General features: G+C 39.1%; 2 protein-coding genes across 3 annotated transcripts in view; both read left to right on the forward strand.

The window, feature by feature from the left end:
- Window positions 1-19,893, forward strand: part of LOC105865964 (DET1- and DDB1-associated protein 1) — a 55,151-nt gene extending 35,258 nt beyond the window's left edge. The window contains 3 exon segments of the mRNA XM_076011037.1: window positions 14,838-15,092; window positions 15,094-18,776; window positions 19,131-19,893. Of these exon segments, the coding sequence (XP_075867152.1) occupies window positions 14,922-15,092; window positions 15,094-15,234 (312 nt within the window). The 5' untranslated portion in view covers window positions 14,838-14,921 and the 3' untranslated portion in view covers window positions 15,235-18,776; window positions 19,131-19,893.
- Window positions 1-21,798, forward strand: part of CBFA2T2 (CBFA2/RUNX1 partner transcriptional co-repressor 2) — a 137,285-nt gene that overhangs the window by 35,317 nt on the left and 80,170 nt on the right. The window lies entirely within an intron of this gene.

The raw sequence follows: 21,798 nt of genomic DNA on the forward strand, positions 1-21,798 counted from the left end.
TTGATGGTTCACATAGCTGAGCAAGGAAAGAGAAGGTGAGTTTCCTTCTTCCCTTACTTAGGTCTAGCCCTTCCTAGGGCTGAAGATGAATTCCTGCTCTTGCCTTACCCTACTGCTCAAGCAGTGGCTTGATTTTGGTTGACAGAACTTGTACATTCTAGCCTAAGCTGATGCCTTGTTCCCTGTATGAAACCTTTTTTTTTTTCCTTTCAATTTCTGTCAGTTATAAGTGCATTTTCCCAACTCATCTGAACTTAAAAGTCACCTATCTTCTCCATGAAGCCTTTATTATTGCCTAGCTGGAAGAGAGTTTTCTTATAATTTTTCATACTTTTTACTTCTTTTTATTATGTCTGGTGCTAGGTGTACATTTATCCCTTTACTATATTACAGTTGTACTGAAGGCAGAGACTTTGTCTTAATTACTTATCTTTGCATCCCTTAGTGCTACAATTTTAATGCATAGGGGAATCACCTGAAGAACTTATTAAAATTTGGAGTCCTAGACTCTCTCTCAACAATTCTGATTCCTTGACTCTGATTTGGGCCTGGGTACCTACATTTTCACAAGCTTCTCTGCTAAGTTTAGGCAGGTGGGCCAGGGGAACCATATGGCTTACAGTGTCTAGCCTAGTACTTGACTTGCTCTTCAGAGAGCATAGTATTATCTGTTAACTGAGAGAGTAAATCAGTCATCAGTTAAAACCAATCATTATTGGTATGTCTGCTAGGAGAAATAATCTTAAAACTAACTGTCAGGTACTGGATTTTTTTTTTTCGGCATATTATGGGGGTACAGATTTTAAGGTTTCAATAAATGCCCATTCCCCCCTCCCCCCAGGTACTAGATTTTTTAAACCTATATGTCTTTTTAAAATACTCTATCTGTAGCATGGCTGTCTTATAGAAAATGATATCTTCAGTGTTTGGAGGAACTAACTGAAGTCTTTCTTACTGATTCTTTTTTTTTGGTTCTTCAGCTGAAACAGCAGGTGATTTATTGTGTACTTGTTACATTTGGACACAACTGAGAACAGAACTAGTCCAGTATGTCAGATCCAGGGCAAAGGACCAGTAAGGGACTGTTTTGGTATGAGCAAGATGGTTCTCTCAAAGGTGGCCTTGGTGATCGGATGTCCTTGAAGTTCTAGATCCACTGAGAAGCAAGTTCTAGACAGTAGCATGCAATCCAACAACTTGTACTAGCGTCCCCGGACTCTGGCATTCCATGTTTCTGATCTTGTGGCCTTCACGTGTGCACAAGCAAGTGGTTTACTTGGACCTCTGCCTCATCTTTCTTCTTTTGGGCTTCAGTCTGTGCATTTGCTTCTTCCTTCACTTGGCTCTCAAGGCGCAGAGGTTTCTACAAAGATGGCACTAAGGCCGAGAGACTTACTGATTCTTAATTATCCTATTAAATCATTAATTTCTATTGTTGTTTCTATAATTTCATTGTTGTAGTAGATATTACAAGCAAAAGAAGTATATACTTAAAGGTTTTCTGGTACTTGTGGGTACTTAAGACAAACATAAAATAGTTAAGAGAACATTCAAGGCAGTATGAATGTAGGACCAAACAACCAATAATCTACATCAGTAAAAGTAAATAGTTAAATTGGAATTCAGAGAAGGAGGAGATGAATGGGACTAGATACCTGGAAAGTCTCCAAGGAGAAGTTTACAGGAGCTGAACCTGTTTTAGATTTAAGTGAGAGGAAAAAGGCATTCTTAAAGGGAAGAAGAGGGAAGAACATATGAAGATTCATTTTACAGATGAAAAAATGGAGGCTCAGAAAGAGAAAGCGAGCAATAGATGAGGTGATAATCCCCTGTCCACTGCTCTACTTTGTGTAGCGTTGGGAGGTTTCCCATTGTTGCCAAGTAGAAGACAAGTAATGTTATAATAACCATATGTGAAAGCAATGATAATTCCCAACTTTAACTATGATAGTCTGAAAGATCAGAACCAAAATTTTTTCTAAAGAATTATGAATTTGACAGAGTTGATTTTCCATTAGTATACTTAGCATGGTGTATTTTCAGAAATATCTAAGAAAAAATTAAATAATTATTATAATATCTTTCTTTGTGTATGCATTTAATACATATTTATTGTGATGAGTATGTGCCTGGTCTTGCTAGGAGCCGAGGATGTTCAGTAATCAGTTCTTAGTTCTCATCTTACTAGAGCAGTTGGCCCAGGTGACTATTCTTTATTTCTGGAAACAATTTCTTCATTTGGTTTCTAGGGCACCACACTCTTGTTTTTCCTCTTATCTCACTGGCTGGCTGTACCTTCTCAGCATCCTTTGATGATGCTTATTTTTCTTCTCTCTCTCTTTCTTTTTTTTTTTTTTTTGAGACAGAGTCTCACTTTGTTGCTCAGGCTAGAGTGCATGCCATGGCATCAGCCTAGCTCACAGCAATCCCAATCTCCTGGGCTCAGTCGATCCTACTGCCTCAGCCTCCCTAGCGGCTGGGACTACAGGCATGCGCCACCATGCCTGGCTAATTTTTTCTATATATATTAGTTGGCCAATTAATTTCTTTCTATTTATAGTAGAGACATGAGTCTCATTCCTGCTCAGGCTGGTTTTGAACTCCTGACCTTGAGCAATCCACCCACCTTGGCCTCCCAGAGTGCAAGTGCTGGGATTACACGCGTGAGCCACCGCGCCTGGCCTCTCTTTCTTTCTTTTAACATTGGGGTGCCCAATTCAGTACTTGAAGCTCTTGTCTTTATACTCATTGGTGATCTCATCTAATCTCATGGCTTTAAATACTATTTATGTACTTAACCAATCTCATTTATATCTCTAGCCCAGATCTCGTCCCTGAATTCCAGAATGGTTTGTTTGTTCAATTGCCTACTGGACATCTCCACTTGGATATCTGATAGATACACTGAATAATGTCCAAATTTGAACTTCTGATTTTTCCTCTCAAACCATCTCTTCAACCTTCCTTAGTTCTTGCCTTCAGCCACAAACCCTTAGAGTTATCCTTGACTTTTTTTTTTTTTTGCCTTAACATCATCCAGTTAGTCAGGAAATCCTGTTTGCTCCACCTTGAGAATATATCCAGAATCTGAATAGCATCTTACCTTCACCTCTCTCATTTTGGTCCAAACCACCAGCATCTCTGGCGTCAACTATTGGAGTTGCTTCCTAGTTTTCCCTGTTTCCATTATTGCCCCACCATCTTTTTTGAACTTAGTAGCCAGAGTGATCCAGTTTAGTTAGGTCATGTCAGTTCTGTGCTCAGAACCCTTATAATGACTCCCATTTTACGCAAAGTAAAACCAAAGTTTTTTCAGTGGCTTTCAAGCTTTCTATGATCTGCTCCCTTCTGTCTGCCCCCCCTTTGACCTCTCAACTCATATCCTGCTACTTTTTCAGCTCTAGCCACATGGATTTTGCAGTTCCTTGAATATTCTAGGCCTGGTCTTGCCTTAGGACTTTTACCTAAACTGATCTTATGGCTCATTTTGTTACTTCACTTCTCAGTAAGGCCAACCATGCTTTTCTTTCTTTCTTTCTTTTCTTTTCTTTTCTTTTCTTTTCTTTTCTTTTCTTTTCTTTTCTTTTCTTTTCTTTTCTTTTCTTTTCTTTTCTTTTCTTTTCTTTTCTTTTCTTTCTTTCTTTCTTTCTTTTCCTTTCTTTCTTTCTTTCTTTCTTTCTTTCTTTCTTTCTTTCTTTCTTTCTTTCTTTCTTTCTTTCTTTCTTTCTTTCTTTCTTTCTTTCTTTCTTTCTTTCTTTCTTTCTTTTCTTCCATCCATCCATCTATCTATCTATCTATCTATCTATCTATCTATCTATCTATCTATCTATCGACAGAGTCTCACTTTGTTGCCCAGGCTAGAGTGAGTGCGGTGGCATCAGCCTAGCTCACAGCAACCTCAAACTCCTGGGCTCAAGCAATCCTACTGCCTCAGCCTCCCCAGTAGCTGGGACTACAGGCATGTGCCACCATGCCCAGCTACTTTTTCTATATATTTTTAGTTGTCCAATTAATTTCTTTCTATTTATAGTAGAGACAGGGTCTTGCTCTTGCTCAGGCTGGTTTCGAACTTCTGACCTTTAGCTGTCCACCTGCCTTGGCCTCCCAGAGTGTTAGGATTACAGGTGTGAGCATGCTACCCTATTTAAAATTGCACCCCTGTGCACGCCATCCTGCTTAACTAGTTTATCATCCTCTAACATATTTTACTTTTTTTTTTCGTTTTGGTGAGACAGGGTCTTGCTCTGTTGCCTCGTCTAGAGTGTGGTGGTGTCATCATAGCACTGTAGTCTCAAACTCCTAGGCTCAAATGATCCTCCTGCCTCAGCCACTGTGGTAGCTGGGACTACAGGTATGCACCACTACACCCAGCTACTTTTTAAATTTTTTGTAGAGATGAGGTCTCACTATTGCCCAGGATGGTTTTGAACTCTTGGCCTCAAGCAATCCTCCTTGCTCTGCTTCCCAAAACGCTAGGCTTACAGGTGTGTGCCACCATACCTGGCCTATATTTTACTTAGTAATTTTGTTTATTTTTTGTCTCCCCTTGTTAGAATGTAAGTTCTAAAGAGGCAGAGATTTTTATCTATTTTGTTTATTGATGTATTTTCATTGCTTGGAACATGGTCCAGGTATGTGGAAGATGCATAATAAATATTTGTTGGATGAATAAAACTGTAAGCAAAGTAGACAGGTGGCCTCTGCTCTTAGGAAGTTTATAGTTTGTGATTCGTTATCTCCAAATAAAGTTATCCATATTTTCTACATTTTTTGGTATGTGTAATTTTAAATGTTTTTCAAATAATAGGCACTTTAAACTTTGGGAAAACAGTATTTCTTAAAAAGAATGTTATCTCGAGGTTTTTAAATCAAGTGAAAACTATAAAACAAAATAAGAAAAGCTATGTGCCAGAAAAGGTGATAAGTTGACCAATTTTTGAAAAATACCTTTAGGTCATTTTGAATCTTAACTCAGTGCTGTGGAACACTTAATTACAAAACGGTCTGTTTCCTTGAAATAAAAAGTAAATTATTTGGCTTGTTAACGAGATTCACAAATGAAATGAATTTAGCTCTCATTAAGATTTTTTATTTCTTTATCCTTATGCAATCTACCATAAACAATAATAAATTTCATTTAAACTCAAAACTCTGTGATAGAAAATCAAATATGGAAGACTTTTGAACAAATATCCAGTGCTAAGTGAACGTAAATAGAAGATATATTGATGCCAACTGAGGAAATATGATTAGACTTGGTCAATAAATAAATAGGGTAACATAATCTGTCACGTGCCATTTAAATAATGAAAGCATTGCTGTAGGAGGATGTTTTGTTAAATGTCCTTCAAGGCCTGTATCTTTTTGTTCAAGCACACAATGTGGTAAGTATAGAAAAGTTGGTTAATAATAATACTGAATTTTCTTCCTCTTAAACTGTTTATCTGAGGGAGGAGATAGTTATTTGTACATAAACTGCTAATATATCTTATCTGTTAGTAACTGAGACCTTTTTCCTGAAGATTTGCAATGACTTCGTAATAGAATTAACATTTTTTGTCATGGTTTTTATATAGGAAAATAATGAAAGTTATTATTATACCTGGCCTTAATGGCCACACTCTAAAAACTAAATTTTCAGTTGGTGTGAATTTTAAATTTCTTTTCTTTGCTCGGAAAAATTATTTTAGCTCACTATAGCCTATCTGTATATGTTTTCTTTTCAATTAAGATTTACCACTTATAATAGCAAAGAAAAAAACATTTACATTGCTTCTCTATTTATTTCATTTCAGAGCTAGAGTTTGTTAAAAGTGTGAAATATCATATCTTATTAAGGGCATTTTTAGGGAATATGGTAAAAGTAAAATTTTCTTTTAAGATTCAGAGGAATAATTACAGTAAATTGAAGAATTTGTAGGGCTTTCCAATAGTATATATGAATTATATATTTATAGGTTCTATAGTTATTTTATAAAAGTATAATACTATTTTTTTTTCTTTTGAGATAGTCTCTGTTGCTGCTGCTAGGGTGCCGTGGCATCAGCCTAGCTCACAGCAACCTCAAACTCCTGGGCTCAAGCAATCCTTTCTGCCTCAGCCTTCCGAGTAGCTGGGACTACAGGCATGCGCCACCATGCCCCGCTAATTTTTTTTTTTTTTTTTTTTTGAGACAGAGTCTCGCTTTGTTGCCGAGGCTAGAGTGAGTGCCGTGGCGTCAGCCTAGCTCACAGCAACCTCAAACTCCTGGGCTCCAGTGATCCTTCTGCCTCAGCCTCCCGGGTAGCTGGGACTACAGGCATGCGCCACCATGCCCGGCTAATTTTTTATATATATATCAGTTGGCCAATTAATTTCTTTCTATTTATAGTAGAGACGGGGTCTCGCTCTTGCTCAGGCTGGTTTTGAACTCCTGACCTTGAGCAATCCGCCCGCCTCGGCCTCCCAAGAGCTAGGATTACAGGCGTGAGCCACAGCGCCCGGCCCATGCCCCGCTAATTTTTTCTATATATTTTTAATTGGCCAATTAATTTCTTTCTATTTTTAGTAGAGATGGGGGGAGGGGTCTCACTCTTGCTCAGGCTGGTTCTGAACTCCTGACCTTGAGCGATCCGCCCGCCTCAACCTCCTAGGATTACAGGCATGAGCCACCGCGCCTAGCATAAGACTATTATTAACCTTAATATTTGTGTTTCTAACAGAGATGTTGACTGTATACTCGAAATACTGAATAGTTTAGTTTTTCTTATATCCTATGTTTCCTGTTCTGTTAAAATATAAGATATTGAAAGTCTGCTTAGGCCGGGTATGGTGGCTCATGCCTATTGTAATCCTAGTACTCTGGGAGGCCGAGGCAGGAGGATTGCTTGAGCTCTGGAGTTCGAGACCAGCCTGAGCAAGAGTGAGACCCTGTCTTTACTAAAACAGAAAAAATTAGCCGGGCATGGTGGTCCATGCTTGTAGTCCCCAGCTACTAGGAAGGCTGAGGCAATAGGATCTCTTGAGCCCAGGAGTTTGAGGTTGCTATGAGCTAGGCTAACGCCACAGCACTCTAGCCTGGGCAACGCAATGAGACTCTGTCTCCAAAAACAAGAGAAAGTCTGCTTAGCAGAAAATTAACTTAGGTGTACATCAAAAATCTGTATAAGCACTCCAAGTTTTTCGAATGAAGACTTTCCAACAAAATTGTAAAAATCTCTCTGTGCAGTGTGCATTGTTTTCCCACTAACTTTTATTTATAAAACCAGAAATATTTTACTGAAGATTAAGAAGATGAAATAATCTCAGTATATAAAGTAGAAAATTTTATAAGGAAGGCAGGATCTCTGGATTATTCTGGTTGTCTTAGGAAATTTAGTGTTTAACTATGGCTTCTGTTTTATCTTGAGTACTGCAAGTTTTGATCTCTTTTTTTTTTTTTTTTGAGACAGAGTCTCGCTTTGTTGCCCAGGCTAGAGTGAGTGCGGTGGCGGCAGCCTAGCTCACAGCAACCTCAAACTCCTGGGCTCAAGCAATCCTCCTGCCTCAGCCTCCCGAGTAGCTGGGACTACAGGCATGCGCCCGGCTAATTTTTTCTATATATATTAGTTGGCCAATTAATTTGTTTCTATTTATAGTAGAGACGGGTCTCGCTCTTGCTCAGGGTGGTTTCGAACTCCTGACCTTGAGAAATCCGCCTGCCTCGGCCTCCCAGAGTGCTAGGATTACAGGCGTGAGCCACCACACCAGGCCTGATCTCTTAATTAGTTGTGTGGTCTTTGGATCTTAATTTCCTTTGGCTTCAGCAATAAGTATAGTTATCTTAATAAAAAATATTTTAGGCTTTTCAACCTCAAATTTTCTGCACATATCAAAATAGATTGTACTTAAGAATGTAAAAAAGTTTAACGGTGAGAATACTAGAAGAACATATAGGTGTATATACTTATAATCTGGGATAGGAAAAATCATTCTAAACATGACATCAAAATCACATGACAAACTACAGATGAGAGCATGTTGCCTCAGAAAATCAGAAGAAATTATCATTTAAAAAATAATTCTTTTTTGTTAGGGCAGAACTTCTGGAATGGAAGAGTAAGGTGCTGGGTAAATCCTCTCCCTGAAAAGCAGATAGAAACTGGACAAAATTGTCAAAGAAACAATCATTTTAACATACTGACTGCCACACAAGGGGAAAAAACATTTTCTTGAGGCCACAGTATTTTATTATAAAAATCGAGTGAAACAAATGATGCTTTCTAATTTAATGATAAAGTTGTTATTTTTTTTATCGTTTTCCGTGTGTGAGTTATATGCAACTTGAAAAATAGTTCTCGAGGTGGCAAAGGTGAAGAGATGCATGAGTTACATATGCTTTACTAGGCCCTGGGCTCAAAACTAGCCTGAGTTAAATACAACTCACTTGGCAGTTAATGTGTTAAACTTGTGTAGCATTTTTTCCAGAAGCATTCTCAATAGCCAAAGAGTGGAAACAATCCAAATAGTCATGAAATGGTGAGTAGGTTAAACAAATGTGGTATTGTCCACCAATAGAATACTTACTCAGCAATAAAAAGGAGTGAATTCTGACACATGCTACAACATGGAAGAACCTCAGAAACATTATGCTAAGTTAGAAAAGCCAGGCATAAAAGATGACACATTCCATGATTCCATTTATGTGTAATATCCAGAAATAGTAAATGTATAGGAACAAAGAAAGCAGGTTAGTGTTTGCCTAGGGCTGTGAATAAAAATAGAATTTACTGTGAGGGATACTTTGGGGTGATTAAAATGTTCTAAAGTGGGATTGTGGTGATGGTTGCACTGCTCTATAAATTTACTAAAAATCATTGAATTTTTGTACAGTCAAAATGGGTGAATTTTATATGTTTATTATACCTCAATAAACTTATTGAAAAAGTTGGAGTGGAGAATTATTTCCCCCCCATCCCCGAGGAGTAGCCCAAGTATGGCGCATCTCTGCAGATGGCCCGAACATAGATGGCTGCTGCTTCCAGTTTATTTTTTTCAGGTGTCCTGAGAGATTAAGATAGCAGGAGGATAGAACACTAGCAATTAGGGTTCATGTTAGACACATCAAAGACACTAACCGTCTTTGTTTTTAAGTATATAAAATAGAGTTCAATAAATACCTGTCTTAAAAGAATTTGGATATCTTGTTTTTCACGTAAAGCCTTCTGGAGGATATTAAGAGCCATAGATCTTAATAACTTGACAATTGTAATAATCCTCTACATTGTCCTTGCAAATAAGTCTATACCCTGAGGATGAATGACATCTTATTTGGGACGGGGCATAGTAGCAAAAATGGCCACAGTGTTTGGGAAAACCAGTTCTAGGTCAGTATTTTTGTTTGTTTTGAGATAGTCTCGCACTGTTGCCATGGCTAAAGTGTAATAGCATCATCGTATCCAAATTCATCCTCAAACTTCTGGGCTCCAGTCACTTTCCTGCCTCAGCCTCCTAAGTAGCTGGGTCTACAGGCTCATGCCACCATGCCCGGCTAATTTTTTTGTATTTTTAGTTGAGACTGGGTCTCATTCTTGCTCAGATTGGTCTTGAACTCCTGAGCTCAAGTGATCCTCCTGCCTCACTCCCCCAGAGTGCTACGATTACAGGTGTGAGCCACCATATCTGTCCAGTTTTTGGTACTTATTAGCAAAGTAGTCTCGAAATTATTTTTTTGCCATTTAAAAAGTCCCCCCGGCCGGGCACGGTGGCTCATGTGGGTGGATCGCTCAGGATCAGGAGTTTGAAACCAGTCTGAGCAAGAGTGAGACCTCATCTCTACTAAAAAAAAAAATACAAAGAAATTAATTGGCCAACTAAAAATATATAGAAAAATTAGCTGGACATGGTGGTACATGCCTGTAGTCCCAGCTACTGGGGAGGCTGAGGCAGAAGGATTGCTTGAGCCCAGGAGTTTGAGGTTGCTGTGAGCTAGGCTAACGCCACAGCACTCTAGCCTGGGCAACACAGTGAGACTCTGTCTCAAAAATAAATAAATAAATAATAAATAAATAAATAAGTACCTCTCCCTCTCCCCCATTTGGCTGAACACAGTGGCTCATGCCTGTAATCCCAGTACTTTGGGAAGCTGAGGAGGGAGGATCACTTGAGGCCAGGAGTTAGCAACCAGCCTGGGCAACATTGCCCCCTCTTTACAAAAAATTAAAAACATAAACCAGGTATGCTGGTGTGCACCTCTAGTCATAGCTACTGGGAAAACTGAAGTGGAAGGATCTCTTGAGCCCATGAGTTCCAGCCTGGGCAACAGTAAGAATCCCATCTATTAAAAAATAATTCCATTAAAAAAATTCTTGAAGAGAACATAATTTGATTTGAATATATCACATTTAGTGGAAATTTAATTCAATTTTTTGAATTAAATTTCCTATCAATTTTAATTAAATGAAGGGATTAGATTCTTTCTAACACTAATGTTCTGTGGTTTGATCCTGTCTAATTAATTTTTTAACAGGATATTTAATTTACCCAACCAATAATTATTAAATTAATAAATTATTAAATTATTAATTACTATCTAACCTCAGAAAATAGTAATGAAGACTTGGTCAAGAAATAACTGAAAATCTGAAGTAGTAATGTAGTGATTTTTTTGTTTTGTTTTTATTTTATTTTATTTTTTTGAGACAGAGTCTCAACTCTGTCGCCCAGGCTAGAGTGCCATAATGTCAGCCTCCTTCACAGCAACCTCAAACTCCTGGGCTCAAGCAGTCTTCCTGCCTCAGCCTCCCGAGTAGCTGGGACTACAGGTGCACACCACCACGCCTGGCTAATTTTCTTATTTTTAGTAGAGATGGGGTCTCGCTCTTGCTCAGGCTGGTCTTGAACTCCTGAGCTCAAAGGATCTGCCCGCCTTGGCCTCCCAGAGTGCTAGGATTACAGGCGTGAGCCACCATGCCACACCAGTAATGTAGTTTTATGTTCTGTCAAACTACATGCTGTGTGTGTGTGTGTGAGTGACTGGGTTCAGTTATCTCTGCTTCAGGAATCGTTGCTCTCAAAGGGAAGTCCATCAAGATTCTATGTATGAATACTTTTAAAGGTTTAAGTAGGGAGAAGTATAGAGAAGAGCTTATGTGACAAAAGTGTTCATAGTGAAAGAAGGAAATCAGTTGGTGGTCTGGTTTGAGTAGAATAACTATGTCCTTCACTGTTTAGGGTTATGAGTTGGACTATTCCAGCAAATGAAAATTTCTACTTCAATTTATTTTTTTGTATTTTTACTCCATCAACTTTTAAAAATCTATCACAGTTAAGGCCGGGCACGGTGGCTCATGCCCTTAAGGATTGTTTGAGCTCAGGAGTTCAAGACCAGCCTGAGCAAGAGCGAGAACCTGTCTCTATTAAAAATATAAAAAGAAATTGGCTGGATAACTAAAAATATATAGAAAAAATTAGCCAGGCATGGTGGTACATGCCTGTAGTTCCAGCTACTCGGGAGGCTGAGGCAGTAGGATCGCTTGAGCCCAGAAGTTTGAGGTTACTGTGAGCTAGGCTGATGCCACGGCACTCTAGCCCGGGCAAGAGAGTGAGAATCTGTCTCAAAAAAAGGAAAAAAAATCTATCACAATTAAGTTGGAAGTCTTGATTTTAAATGATGATCCACAGTTGCTGTGCCTGACTTGTGTCCCTTTAATGGCTGATGACTCAAACATAAGAATTATTTTTCAGTTTTGAGTTTTCAAGATCATTTGTGAATTTGATTGCTTCCCTGTTTTTTTTAAGTTGGAAAAAAAATTTTCCTAACTTTGTAATGTTCAGTGTATAAAGCAAATAATCAGAAAATTATGAATCCCTTAATAACTGATAAAACAGGAATCTATTCACTGTCAGTCACATAAATTGTGAAGTTAGAATATCTTGTTTCTGGTGAGCCCAAGATTTTCAGATTATTTGGCTTAATGATGATGTTATGAGACTACATGCAGGAATAACTAGGTCTGGAGCTGATTAAACGAGTGCTAGATAGAAACAAACCTGTAGAGGACCTTAGATAACACCTAGGCCTGTTCTCTGATTTGACAGATGAGAGTTTTAGTGATTTAGATAATTCACTTAGGTAACTGAATCGGAACAGCTACTCCAGGCACTGTCTACTGAATTAAAAGGGAAAACCAGTGTCTCTTAAAATGTTTGCTGTAAATAATCTAAAAAGGAAGACACTCCATTTTCTGATCAGTTGTATATTTCAGACTTTAATTATTGAGCACAGTTACATACTTTGTCAACCCCTGTGGATCCAAAGGTAAATAAGACAGCCTTTGTTCTTGGAGGAGTTTGCAAGATGATGATGATGATGATGATGATGATGATGATTTTTTGAGACAGAGTCTCGCTTTGTTGCCCAGAATAGAGTGAGTGCCGTGGCATCAGCCTAGCTCACAGCAACCTCAAACTCCTGGGCTCAAGCAATCCTCCTGCCTCTGCCTCCCGAGCAGCTGGGACTACAGGCATGTGCCACCATGCCTGGCTAATTTTTTCTATATATATTAGTTCACCAATTAATTTCTTTCTATTTATAGTAGAGATGGGGTCTCACTCTTGCTCAGGCTGGTTTCGAACTCCTGACCTCAAGCAATCCACCCGCCTCAGCCTCCCAGAGTGTTAGGATTACAGGCGTGAGCCATTGCACCTGGCCACAAGATTATTTAACATGCAGGAGTGGAGACAAATTGGCCCATGATGTCCCCTCCACTTGAATAAGATTTTGTGTGACCTGTCCCCTTGCTTGTCACTCCACTTCATCTTCCTTCTGCAGGTTTATTCAGACAGGGTCTCACTCTGTCGCCCTGGCTAGAGTGCATACTTCACTGCAATCTCAAACTCCTGGGCTTGAGGGATCCTCCTGCCTCAGCCTCCCAAGTAGCTGGGACTATAGGCATGTACCACCACACCCAGCTGATTTTCCTATTTTTTGTAGACAGGGTTTCACTGTTGCTCAGGCTGGCCTCGAACTCCTGACCTCAAGCGAGCCTCCCATCTTGGCCTCCCAAACTAGGATCACAGGCATGAACCACTGCAACCTACACCTTTTGCAGGTTTAATGCTGTCTAGTCATGCTTACCTCCTTCCAGTTCTTTACGCTAGTCATACTTCTTCCTGTCTCAGGGTTTTTATACATTCCTCTCTCTATTCCTGAAATACTTGAAATACTCATCTTTTAAAAGAAAAAAAACTAGTTTACTTCTCATCTTTTAACAGAATATACGCCTGTATAATATACCCCTTTCTCCCTCTACTTTTCTGCTGTGAAAAGCCATGTTCCATCTTTTCCTTATTTTTTTTCCTTATAGCACTTATTTTGCTATCATTAATGTAGATATACTTATTTTTATGATGATTACATTACCTTTCTCTTCAAGAAATGGCAGTCTCCCTGAGAGCAGAGATTATTTTTGTTCAGTGTCTTATCTCCAACATTTAGCATAACCATAGTAGGTGTTAGAGTATTGGAAAATTTCCTTTCTAAAGCTATTCTAGTGCTATAAATCAGAGTTTAGTTTTTTGTAAAGGGCCAGCTAGTAAACATTTTTAGCTTTGTGGACCACTTATCTTTGTCTCAACTCTGGTATTGTAGCAGGAAAGCAGACAATATGTAAAGGAATGGGTGTGGTCCTGTTCCAATGAAACTTTTATTTATTTATTAAAATAGTAACTAAGCTGTAGTTTCCTAAATTCTACTGTAAATCACCATCCCCCATTTTGTCGGACCTGAAAACTCTCATGCATTCTTGCAAATCCTCCCTTAGATTTTTTAAAAAATGATTTTATTTTTGTATGGTAGTTGCTAAAGAGGTGATTTTTAAAAAAGATTGATCTTGAAATAACTTTTCTCTCAGTATAATCTTTAATAGTAATTTATATTTTTACTCTCTCCAGTTTAGTAGGCATGTACTTTTGTTAGCTTTGCGTTTCTATTTAAGTAAAATATGATTCTTTATATTAATTTTAAAATACACAGATTGTTTTGGGTTTTGGATAGATTGAAATTTTACAATGTGTTAAGTTTTATAAAAAAGACAATCTATTTTTATAACCTGATGCTTGAAACAATATATATTATTTTGTTTCTAAATGATACATTAAGAAAGATTCCAGGCGGGGTTGGTGGCTCATGCCTGTAATCCTAGCACCCTGGGAGGCGGAGGCAGGTAGATTGCTAGAGGTCAGTATTTCGAAACCAGCCTAGAAAAGAAATTAATTGGCCAACAAATATATATATAAAAAATTAGCCGGGCATGGTGGTGCATGCCTGTAGTCCCAGCTGCTTGGGAGGCAGAGGCAGGAGGATTGCTTGAGCCCAGGAGTTTGAGGTTGCTGTGAGCTAGGCTGATGCCACGGCACTCACTCTATTCTGGGCAACAAAGCGAGACTCTGTCTCAAAATAAAAAAAAAAAAGAAAGATTCCAGGCTGGGTGCAGTGGCTTATACCTGAAATCCCAGTACTTTGGGAGGCCAGAGTGGGAGGATCGCTTGAGCCCAGAAGTTGGAGACCAGCCTGGGCAACATAGCAACACCCCCGTCTCTTAAAAAAAAAAAAAAAAATAGCCAGGCAAGGTGCTACAGGGCTGTAGTCCCAGCTAATCAGGTGGCTGAGGTAGGAGAATCACTTGAGCCCAGGAATTCAAGGCTGCTATCAGCTATGATGATGCCACTGCACTCTAACCTGGCTGACACAGTGAGACTCTGTCTCTAAAAAAGAAAAGAGAAAAAAAGAAAAAAGAAACAAAGAAAAAAATTACAATGACAAGCAAATTGACTGTAAGCATCAATGTTTATTTTTCTTTTTTAACGTTGTTTGAAAGTGTAAAGCCACTGTGCGGCGGCGACTAAGAAGGCGGCTGTGGTGGCGGCGGCGGTGGCTGAGGCGGGGACGGAGGAAACAGAAGATGGCAGATTTTTTGAAAGGCTTGCCTGTCTACAACAAGAGCAATTTTAGTCGATTCCATGCTGACTCCGTGTGCAAAGCCTCGAACCGCCGTCCCTCAGTCTACCTGCCCACGCGGGAGTACCCGTCTGAACAGATCATCGTGACAGAAAAGACAAACATCCTCCTGCGCTACCTACCTACATCAGCAATGGGACAAAAAGAACGCTGCCAAGAAGAGAGACCAGGAACAAGTGGAGCTTGAAGGCGAGAGCTCAGCACTGCCCCGCAAGGTGGCTCGGACCGACAGCCCAGACACGCACGAGGACACTTAAGACTCACTCCGCACGGGGCGTGCCCTGTCTGCTCCTCGATCGCCTGCCCACGTGTGTAAGCGCCCCGCCGGCCCCGCCGGCCCCCACGCCCGCCGTCCACACCACTCCCGCCCTCATAGGAGCCGATGTATTTATTTTCCTCGAGTTTTTATTTATGCTGTGACACGTATCAAGCGTTGGTTAAAGGGGACGTCAGGCCCAGCAGTGTGATATTGGTAGATGCTTTTCAGAGGAAACTATAGCGTTGTTCCTCACCCTCCCCGCCGTTCTCCCCGAGAACCAGAGTGTGTCTGGGGGTCTGGCGCGGGGCTGCGCCACGGCCGGCGGGCGGCAGGGCGGGGCGGGCGCAGCTCGCCTGGACAGCTGAGCAGCCGCTCCCCCCTGCCCCCCCCCCAGGCCTCTGAGACTCGGCCTTGACTCACGTTCCACCAGGAACTATTCCGTGCCCAGGCCTCACTCTGAGCGGGCGTGCGTGCGGGGAGCATCGGCCTTTCCGGATCTTTCTCCCAAGTCATTTTATCATGGACTAGTGCGTGCTCCGTGTCCACCCCAATAAAAGGATCTTTCCTACTCAAAAAAAAAGAAAAGAAAGTGTAAAGCCATCTTAATGTGCTGGATGGATCTTGGGTATATTTGTAGAGTCATTATTTTTTCTCATTAATTTATATTTAGTCCCTGAGTTTCTTATACTATTCGTAGTTGCCCATAATAGCTATAAAATGAACATTACGACAGAAAAAAATTTAAAATCATTTAATGTTCAGAACTGTTTAAAGAAAAACTTCAGACAAAGTAAATTTAGCAGAGTTTATTTGAGCATTAAAAAGATTTCAGGCAGCTCTCAACTAGAAGAGGTTCAGAGAGCTCTGCTTTAGCAGCAGGGTTTTATAGGCTGAACATAGTAGCAGGGTTATTAATTGATTGGCTTCTGCTAGGCATTTACCTTATGTGGCTATTGATCCAGAGGAAAGTCCCTAGTTAGAAGTTAGTTGATGGTTTCTGATTGGTTAAACTCAAGTTTAGTTCTGTTTACTTTGGGCTGTAGTTTGCTTATGTAGGTGTTGGAGCCAGCTGTTTCAGCCTAATGGCACCCCAATTAATTTTTTTAAAAACAGAACCATAATGGCATATAGTTGTGATCATCAAAGTAAGAAACCCAAGGAGTGACTGTTGTGAGCATGATCATTAGAACTCCATGGGCTGCTGCACATGTTCACTTAACACCCACAGGGAGTTTTCAGACTGTTTTCTTATGAATGGGGATTGTTTTTCTTTTTGAGATAATAAAAAACTTATGGACATTTGGGAGAGCAATGAAAAACTCCTGTTGACCAGTTTGTTTACATTTTTGCCTTGTTTGCGTTATCCTTGTGTGTTTTATATCAATTTATACAATTTTTTCCTGAACCACTCTGAATGTAAGTGGAAATATGCCCTTATATTTCTAAATACTTAAATGTGTATTTTTGAAAAACAAAGGCATTCTCTTATTTTTTTATTTTTATATTTTATAAAGACCTTGACTTCAGCATTAAAAGGCGTTCTCTTAAATAACCACAGTACAGTTATCAAAATATGGAAATTTAATATTGATATCATACTATTACTTATTTCACAGACTATTCAAATTTTATGTTATCCCAGTAATGTCTTTTATAGCTTTTCTATCCCAGTCCAATCCATGATCACACACTGCATTTAATTGTTGTCTCTTTAATCTTTTTTCCTTTTCCTCTCTCCTCTTTTCTCTGGTCCCCTTCTCCCTTCTCCTCTCTCTCTATTCTCCCCTCTCTTCTTCCTCTCCCTACCTTCTCTCCCCTTCCCCATATCTCCTCTCCCCTCTCCTTTCCTTCTTTCCTTGACAAGGTCTTGCTGTGTTGCACATGCTAGAGTGCCTTGGCATCATCATAGCTCACTGCAACCTCAAAGCCCTGGGCTTAAGCGATCCTTCTGCCTCAGCCTCCCTAGCAGCTGGGAATATATGGTCAGGCCACCCTGGCCTTAATCTTTCTTATTCTGAAACAGTTCTCCTCAGCTTGCCTACTGACCTCCCTCTAGCCCCCACTTGCCCTTTCTTGCCCATGACAGTTTTGAAGAATACAGACCAATTCTTTGTACTTATTTCGGCTTGTTTGGTGTTACCTTATGATTACATTCAGGTTATGGATTTTTGGCCAGAATACTATAGAAGTGATATTGAGTTCTCCTTAATGCTTCCTTTAAGGAAACACACGATGTCAATTTGTTGCAATATTAGTGATTGGTTAATAATTTTATTAAGGTTGTCTAGCAGATTACTCCATTGTTTAGTTACTACTTTACTCATTGTGATTAGTAAGTAATTTTTTGGATATATTTTGAAATGATGTGGATACCTTATTTTTCATCAGCTTTCTATTCACTAATCTTGGCATCCAGTGGTAATTTTCTAATTTCATGATACTTTATTTACAAGTGGCATTCTACTAATTGAAATAATTTCCTTCTTATTTTTTAAAATTAAATATGGACTTTATAGATTTTATTTTGTACATTAGGTAAAATTCTTTACTCCCATTATTTATTTTCATGTTTAAATTGTTCTAGTTGACCAGTGGTAGCCCATCATATTTCCATCAGTGTCTGTCTGTCTCTCTCTCTCTCTCTCTCTCTCTCTCTCTCTCTCTCTCTCTCTCTCTCTCTCTTTCTCTCTCTCTCTCTCTCTCAGTATCCGAGTATTCATTGATACAAGGAGTCATTGCTTCTAGACCTCAGCAGACAGCTAGGAAATGTATGTAAGAATGTGTGTCTGCATGCATATTTCTGTCTCTATATGTTTTAATACTAAAATACATGTAGTATAAAAATTAAAACAATGAGTTCATATTGATACCTCTGATTCAAATCTAATACCCTGGGATAGGTAGGTTCTACTTTTCCTTAAAGAGGACTTAAACACACCATTACTGGCAAGTACATTACAAACTCTGCTATAAAGTAACCAATTTAGTAGCTGTGTTGACTATTCTTGATAATATTGCAATATTGGTTTCTCTTCTTTTATTTTCAAAAGTTAATGGTATATCAGTTCATGATGTAGCCACCAAATTAAATGAATATGTTGGTACTATTAATACATTAAACCGAAGGCAGACTTGAATTCCTTTTGTCTCAGTTACTTAAAACAAACAAACAAACAAACACTCACTGTTTGTCTGTCAGCTTCAACCATAACCTGGCACATTGTTTAAAGGAGTTATTGTCTTTTTGTAAAAGAAAAAAAAAAGCTCTATTATGGAAAATATTAAACAGGTAAACAGACCTACAAAAGGACTCTCATGTACCTAAATACCCAGTTATGGTAATTACCAACATGGCTTCTTTTGAAGGGAAATCACAGACAATGTTTAAACTTATCCATAAACATTTGTGTATATATTTCTTAAAAGATAAGGATTCTTCTTAAAAATGTAATCACAAATCTATTATTCCTGAAAAGGTTAAAAATAATTAATATAATTAAATACATGGTGAGTCTTAAAAATGTCCCAGTTATCTTGTAGGTTATTTTTTTTTTATTTTTTTTTTTTTTTTTGAGACAGAGTCTCGCTTTGTTGTCCAGGCTAGAGTGAGTGCCGTGGCGTCAGCCTAGCTCACAGCAACCTCAAACTCCTGGGCTCCAGTGATCCTTCTGCCTCAGCCTCCCGAGTAGCTGGGACTACAGGCATGCGCCACTATGCCCGGCTAATTTTTTATATATATATCAGTTGGCCAATTAATTTCTTTCTATTTATAGTAGAGACGGGGTCTCGCTCTTGCTCAGGCTGGTTTCGAACTCCTGACCTTGAGCAATCCGCCCGCCTCGGCCTCCCAAGGGCTAGGATTACAGGCGTGAGCCACAGCGCCCGGCCTTGTAGGTTATTTTTTAAAGATGGTTGCTTGAATCAGAATCCAAATACAGGCCACATGTCTTTTATTTCTCTTTTAATGTTTAGATTCTCCTCTCTCCCCCCATTTTTTTCTCAGAATTTGGGTTGTTTGGACTATAAATTTCTCACATTCTGGACTTTGCTTAATTTCATTATCATCTTGTTATTAATATTAACACGTTCCTTGGTCTCCTCTATGTTTTATAAACTGGTTGTTAGATCTAGAGGCTTAGTCAGATTCAGATTTACTTAATTTTGTCAAGAATGTTTCATAGGTGGTGTTATACTTCATTAGGGGGCACATTAATTTTCATATGTCTCTCATGTTATAATAGTGAAATTAATGATCATTACCTAGATTCTTTCTTTTTCATTAGGAATTTGCAAAATGATGACATTCCAAGCATGTTATTTCTTCATTTATTAGTTGGATTATTTTAGTAGAGACAATTTTCTCCAATTATTTGTTTACCTAAAGGTACAATTCATATAGCGAAGGCAGGTAAAGTGCTTGCTTCACTAGTTTTTGGAATAAAGATTTGGTTCCCTAGTATACTCCAAAAGGTAATTAATTCATTTTTTATAGGTACCATTATAAACTCATGAACTTAAACATTTTGCTGTTTCAATCAATTGCAGTTATTTTTTATGGATGGTGAAATTACACTATCTTTGTTAAAGGGAGCCTGTTCAGGTTTGCTTCGTAGGTCCATGGGCACCAACTCCAGAAATCTTTGATAGACTAATTTGCTTTCTGATATGGTAAGTTTTTTTTTTTTTTTTTTTTTCTGAGACAGAGTCTCACTTTGTTGCCCAGGCTAGAGTGAGTGCCGTGGCGTCAGCCTGGCTCACAGCAACCTCAATCTCCTGGGCTCAGCGATCCTCCTGCCTCAGCCTCCCGAGTAGCTGGGACTACAGGCATGCGCCACCATGCCCGGCTAATTTTTTTGTATATATATTTTTAGTTGGTCAATCAATTTCTTTCTATTTTTGGTAGAGACGGGGTCTCGCTCAGGCTGGTTTCGAACTCCTGACCTTGAGCAATCCGCCCGCCTCGGCCTCCCAAAGTGCTAGGATTACAGGCGTGAGCCACCGCGCCCGGCCTGATATGGTAAGTTTTATACATTTCCTGCCCCATACCTGGAGTCAAGTATTTTTCTAAAGAGCCCTGCTTCCTTTTATTGGGAAATGGTATTTAGGATCCATAATCTGGGTGCTAGAAGTAAAAGAACCATCTTTTTTTCCTTTTTAAACAACAACAGGTAGTTATCTCACAGTTTGTGTGGGTCATAATTCTGGAGTGGCTTAGCTGAGTGGTGGTGTGGCTTGGTGTCTGCTGTCAAGATGGCTTACTTACATAGCCAGCAATTTGATACTGGTTGGCTGTTGGCAAGAGATTCAGTGTCTTCATGACTTGGTAGCTGACTTCCTCAAGAGCAAGTGATCCAAGACAGCCAGTAGGGTCTTTTAATTCGTTTTCCTACTTGACAGTACAGTGTAGTACTCTGACTGTGGATCAAGACTACTGGTTCTGACACTTAGTATTAAATACCTTTGTGGCATTAACATCTTTGTCCCTTACTTTCCTTAGCTATAACATTGAGATAATAATACCTACTTTATAGGCCCTATAGTATAGGATATTTGTGACAATTCAGGGAAGTAACATAGTCCCTGACACTTAATGAATACTCATGGTAATCACTGAACCAGCTGCAGCTATTATTACCATCACCACTGGGATGAACTGAAGACCTGAAACCTAGTCTTTAAGTTGCCCTTGACAGAAATAGTCTTCCTTCCTATTTGCCAAAAATTGCAATGACAGAAAAATTGTTTACAGGTTGCAGATATCCCAAGTATGGTAGAAGATAAATGGTTAGATAATTATAATCACACCTATGTGATTATGTATATGGAGGATCTTCCATTCCTAATCTGTGTTCATGGAGATTTTAGTGTATGATATGTGTCATGTAATGTGACCTAGGAAGAAGCCAAGCCCCCCCACCCCCCAACTTTTTTTTTTTTTTAAGAGACAGGGTCTTGCTCTGTTGCCTAGGCTGGTGTGCAGTGGTGTGATCATAGCTCACCACAGCCTCAAACTCCTGGGCTCCAGTGAAGCGATCTTCCTGCCTCAGCCTCTGGAGTAGCTGGGGCTCCAGGTGTGTACCACCACACCTGGCTGTATCTTTTTAGATGAAAATACAGATTCACAAGAAATTGTAAAAATAATACCAAAAATACAAAACAAGTAAAAAAAAACCTAGAAGGTCCAGTACACCCTTCACTCAGTTTACCCCCAGTGGTAACATCTCGTATAGCTATAGTGCAGAATCAGTTTTTTTTTTTTTTTTTTTTTCTTTTGACCTTTTCAGCCCAGAGAAGAATCAGTTTTTAACTATCAGTTTACATTTAGCAGAAACTGACTGAGCAGCTATTATATGCTAGCTTTTTGGGGTATAAAGGATTAAACTCTGACCTTGTACAGTTCTGTCCTGTCTCTGGAGTCTCATCATTATTATTTCTAAAAATGCCTTTTATTTTGGCTGTTCATTGTTGAAATTACATTAGCAGTTCTATTAACGTTAAACATTATATGATTCCTCACATTTATGTTTACTTTGTTTTAAAACAATTTTTGCACTGTGTCCCC

The sequence above is a fragment of the Microcebus murinus genome, chromosome 16 (assembly GCF_040939455.1).
Source record: "Microcebus murinus isolate Inina chromosome 16, M.murinus_Inina_mat1.0, whole genome shotgun sequence".
In the NCBI taxonomy this organism is placed as follows: Eukaryota; Metazoa; Chordata; class Mammalia; order Primates; family Cheirogaleidae; genus Microcebus; species Microcebus murinus.